We start from the raw sequence: 5,626 nt of genomic DNA, 5'->3' as shown, positions 1-5,626 counted from the left end.
ATTTTATTATTTTAATTATTAATAAAATATTGATATTTTTATATTTAAAATATTATAAAAATGAAAATCACTTAAGTTTGACAACAACCTATACATACATATATAGTATATATACTAGATACACATTCAACAATAACTGTTTAAAAGTATTATTTTTAAATGTATGTATTTTTAAATATTGTTGCTTTATGCTAAGTATCATTTGAACTTGAAGTATTATTATAAGATAATAGAAATTTATTTAATTAAAATTTTAAGTAGACTTTTTAAAATAATAAATAAATAAATTTAAATTATGTTTAAATAAAATAATATAATATTGGATATTAATAATTTATTTGTTATACGTTATTATTTTGTTTATTATTTTGATTTTTATTATGTATAAAATTTTATTTACTTACAAATTTTTTCATGAAAATGTAAACTAAACCCATAATTAAAAATTCGACAGAATTTTAATTGTTAATTTTTTTTTCATTTTCATTTCTTCTTCATTCTCGGTGGGAACACAGGGCTTCAGCAATGCCCTCTGAATTGCATTCTGTTTCGGAATAGGCACTTTATTTCTGCCCAGAATTTTCCATTTAATTCGGCTCCATCAAGTGTGGTTCGTCGCCGCGCGTTACGTAGTCCCAACCAGTTTAATTACTGAATATGAAAGTATGTCAAATTTACATTAGATCTACATTCATGTATTTGTTCCATTATTTGATTATAATTGCGGGTACAGTAATATATAAATTTACCCTTCTCATATACGTATAATCTGTAAATTTTGAAATTTGTGTATAGATTTGATTTTATTTTTTCCAAGATTTATTCGATTAAATATAGTTTAATTTTCAGTTATAGTATTGCCATATATATATATTTTTTTTTATTTAATTTTCCAAACTAATTTTGAAGGAAAATTGATTTTTTAAGAAAAAAAAAAAAATATGAGAAAATCACTATTGTCTTTTTATAGTAACTCAAAAGATTAATTGAATAAATTATATAAGAAATATAGTAATAATTCTTCTTTTCGTTTTAAAAGTATTGCAAGTGATTTTCTCAAAAAAATTTAAATATTTATTTTTATGCACGGAGTAAGAATAAATTTAAATGTAATGTATAAAAATATCTTCATTGAGAATACTAGCATAAAAATCGCGTTGCAGATGTTTATGAATTCACGCGCTTAACAAAAATGATTTTATTGCAAAATAAAAATTTTGATAGATAAAAAATAAATTTGCAATCAAAACTGAATGCGACGACATGATGTCTTTCAATTTCACCAACATTATTAACACTTTAAGAATAATTTAAGGAATTAAATAAAATATTGATAGCAATTTGTGGAGTAAGAGAATAAGAAATTCGCAAACACACAAACAATGTGCATACATAAATATATTGAAAACTCTTTTGATTTTTGATTTTCGTATTTCAAATTTTACAAGTATAGCAATGAAATAAAGAGGAAAAAATTATTTTGATATTTAAAATATTTGCATTTGAATCTGCATAAAATTATTATACATCGGATTATCCATGCATTTTAAGTTTTTAACAAACCAAGAATGAAATTTTGATCCCGAATTCTCTGGAACATCAATTGCTTACAGTCATAGGTAGAAGATTGCAATTATGAAAAATGTTTTTTGTACTTTTTAATTTAACTCGAAAACTTTTGAAATTAACAATTTTTTAAAAATTCAAATTTTAAAATTTTAATAACATTTTAACATCTCATGTAATTTGTAGTATGCCTGACATCTTTTGGAAATATTTTAAAGTAATATAATATAGATATGGCAGCACTGTCATAATGAAACGTCATTATAAATATTTATATGTATGTTTGTATTTAAATTTATGACATAAAACAACGTGTATTTTGTTTTCAATTATAAAAACCAAAGCTGTAGTAAATAAAATTTTGTACAGAAAGAGTTCACATAAAATAGAGAAAATTTTACACCAATTGCAATTTTTCTAAAATTAATATAAAATCATGTCTTTATTGAGGATAAGGTAATTAAAATAAATAAATAATTCGGAAAAAATCGATTATTGAATGAAAATTTTTAGAAAACCAAAAACACGAAAAGGAAAGAAAGTATTGGTATCCAGAGAGCCACAAGTACTTGAACCAGCAAAAAATGTATTATTTTTAGAAGGCAGAAAATGTTCAGGTGCTATTAAAACTTTATTAAAAGATATGTATCAATTGAAGAAACCATTATGTAAAATGCTTAATAGAAATAATGATATTTCACCTTTTGAAGATACTTCATCATTAGAATTGTAAGTATATTATAGCTTTACCATTATAATCCAGTGGGAAACATTTAAAAGCTTTGCAAATTTTTTTATAAATTAATTTTAGTTTAACAATGAAAAATGAATGTGGTATATTTATGATGGGTTCAACATCTAAAAAACGTCCAGACAATTTAGTATTAGGAAGAATATTTGAAAATGAACTTTTAGATATGGTGGAACTAGGAATAAAACATTATCAAGGATTAGCTGATTTCCCTAATGAAAAAATTGGTACATGTGTAAAACCATGTTTAATATTTAATGGTCCAAAATGGGCGCAAACAGAAGAATTACGCCGTTTAAAAAATCTCTTCATAGATTTATTTTATCGTGAAAAAGTTGAAGCAATTCGTTTACAAGGTATCGAACATGCATTATCATTTACATTACTTGATGATATGACTGTATGTATAAGATCATATAAAATTCTATTAAAAAAATCTGGACAAAAAACTCCAAGAATTGAATTAACTGAAATTGGACCATCAGTTGATTTTTCAATAAGAAGAACAAAAATTGCATCAGATGATTTATATAAACAATCTAGAAAACAACCAAAAGTTTTGGCTGTTAAAAAGAAGAAAAATCTTACAACAGATGCTTTGGGAACAACACATGGTCGTGTTCATATTGATAAACAAAAAATACAAAAAATACAAACACGTAAAGTTAAAGCATTAAAGAAAACTCCCGAGGAGAGAAAAGAGGAAAGAAAGAAGAAAAAAAATGATTTAAAAGCAGCAAAATTAGATTTGTAAATTTTCAAAATTCCAATAAGTTTTTTTAATTCAATTAACTATTATTTCAAATATTTCATTTTTAATTATATACATTTTATAAATTTGATTGTCTATTGAATTTGTGGTATTGAAAATAAAAATCATTTTATATATGAAAATCAAGAATATTATAATGGAAAATTATAATACAATTAAATTATCTTGTTTTTTTTTAATAAGAGTTAATATAAAACTCTTTGGTTTGTTACACGATTTATCCAAAATATTAACAAATTTATCAGATTTGTTTTTATATAGAAAAACCGACTCCCACATCGAATTTCCCGATTGAAAGACCTGTTTGAAAAAATCAGCACCAATTTACCAATAATTTGATTAATGAATTGATTCGAAATAATTGTAAAAACAATAAATTAAAATTAAATTTTTTGATTTTTCATAAGATATTTTTATTTTTGTTCTTTTTTTTTTTAATTTTTTTTTTTGTTTTTTTTTTTTAATTTTTTGCATTGATTTTATGCAGCCCTTTTTAAATTTTTGTATGTCCCTTATTTTTTATTGAATTTCATTTTCTTTTTAAGTTTTACACAAATAGAAAAACTTGCATTTTTTTTTTTTTGTTTATTTTAATGTTATAATTTTCTAACCTATTCTCTATAATTATTTATTTTTATTATTACATATTTAATTTTGATATTAATATTATTAATATTAATTAAATGTATGTAGTTTCATTTTTTTTTCTTTTTTTAATTTATTAATGTATTTGTAAAATTTCAAAATGCAAATACTACTGTAATTAAATTTAATTCAAATGAAAAATGAATCAATGAATTCACTCTAATCACACAATTTTAAATTGCATTCAATTATAATATTACTGCATTTTGGAACTCAAAGAATTTTAACGATAATTTTAAAGATAATAACACAAAATATATAAATTTTATAATTAAATATATTTCCTAAATTTGTTAAAGAAAAAATTAAAAATAATTTACATAATAAAATTTTTTTTTTTTTGTTTTTGTAATATTATTATTTACAAAGAATAAAAATATTTATTATATTTTTATTAATTAATTGTTTTTTATTTATTAAAAAGTGCTTATATAAAAATTAAATATTTCATTTCAAAATAAAATAAAAATTGCAATGAAAAACAAAGTATGTATGAATAAATAATGAATTATTATTAATTTATTTTTAATTAATAAAAAATGAATTTATGAAACATCAAAGCTATTTACAAAAAAAAAAAAATTTTTATCAAATTTATCAATAAAAATATTCTTATATCATATTTTTATAAATTGTTTTCCAATATTATCAAATTTAATGTTGATATAATTAAATTGCTTTAAAACAAAAAAAATGTTATTTTTTATACATTTTTGATATTTTTTTCTTTTTATAAATGCCCTTGTTACAGAAGACGAAAAATATAACTAGATGTTACAATTCCCTGTCTTCAAAATTGCAGTAATACAGTACTTAAAAAATAATTCAAGGAAGATTCTTGACTTTCAAACTGCAGTAATATGGTGTTAATACATAATTCAGAAATACAAACTTATACCCTGAATTATGTATTAATATTATACTACTGCATTTTGGGAGTCAAGACTTGTGAGATAATTGTAATTCAGCTTGTTATTGGTGAAATTGTGTAACAAATTTTATTGCAATTTTGAAATTAAAATTGCAATACAGAACTTCAAACATATTAAAACTCTCATTAATTTGACATTTTAATTCAACTCAACTTGACGTTTGCACAAATATACTTTAGTTTGCTGATTTTCATTTATTTTCATTTATTTATTTATTTATATTTTCGTCTATGTTTCGACAAAAGTTTCTCTTTTTAAAAATTCATAAGAACACGTATAAAATCGCAATTTTTTCATCTTTAATAAACTATCATTTTACCTGTGTACGAGTCTTTTTCGTTTTCTGTAATTTCAGGTCAAAATTTTCAATATTATTCTGACATATAAATAATTATTTTTTTTTTTTAATTTTATAACTTATGTTGTATGTTTTTCACAAATCTTTTTATAAACGTTTACAACGCAATATTGCATACATACTTATAGTTTTAATTGAACATTTTATATTTATCATATGTATGTATATAAAAGATTATATATGTACAATGCATATTATTCAATTCAGAATCAAAAAAAAAAAAAAAATAATTTTATGAGAAAAATAATTTTAAATTTTAATAAAAATACAGAATTAAATTCAATTATTTTGAATTATGACTGTAAAAAATGTACCCTAATTTTGTACACTTGGAATAAATTATTTTTTAATAGTTATTTAAATCATGAAGTAAAGAAAATTGTTTATAAATTAGAGAATCTATCAGATTTAACGACAATTTGACTTATTCACCAATACTGTTTTTATTACTGTATAAGTCAATTTGACATTAGATCTGCATTTAGATGGACTCCCTTATTTTATAAAAATATTTTATGTTATTCAAAAAACAAAATTTTCTTTTCAAATTATTGATTAATATTTTTCAATATTTTAACAGATTTTAAAATATGTATTTAATT

At 20.9% G+C, this 5,626-nt stretch overlaps 1 protein-coding gene across 1 annotated transcript; it reads left to right on the top strand.

Moving 5' to 3' along the window:
- The first annotated feature begins 2,002 nt into the window (after window positions 1–2,002).
- LOC129616595 (ribosome production factor 2 homolog) lies at window positions 2,003–3,103 on the top strand. Its single transcript, XM_055532228.1, has 3 exons — window positions 2,003–2,022; window positions 2,080–2,295; window positions 2,378–3,103. Exons 1-3 carry the CDS (start codon window positions 2,003–2,005, stop codon window positions 3,069–3,071), a joined length of 930 nt encoding a protein of 309 aa, XP_055388203.1. The 3' UTR covers window positions 3,072–3,103.
- Window positions 3,104–5,626: the final 2,523 nt, after the last annotated feature.

This window comes from Condylostylus longicornis, unplaced genomic scaffold (genome assembly GCF_029603195.1).
Source record: "Condylostylus longicornis isolate FDR11 unplaced genomic scaffold, ASM2960319v2 ptg000005l, whole genome shotgun sequence".
In the NCBI taxonomy this organism is placed as follows: domain Eukaryota; kingdom Metazoa; phylum Arthropoda; class Insecta; order Diptera; family Dolichopodidae; genus Condylostylus; species Condylostylus longicornis.
This window is presented reverse-complemented; position numbering and strand designations above follow the sequence as displayed.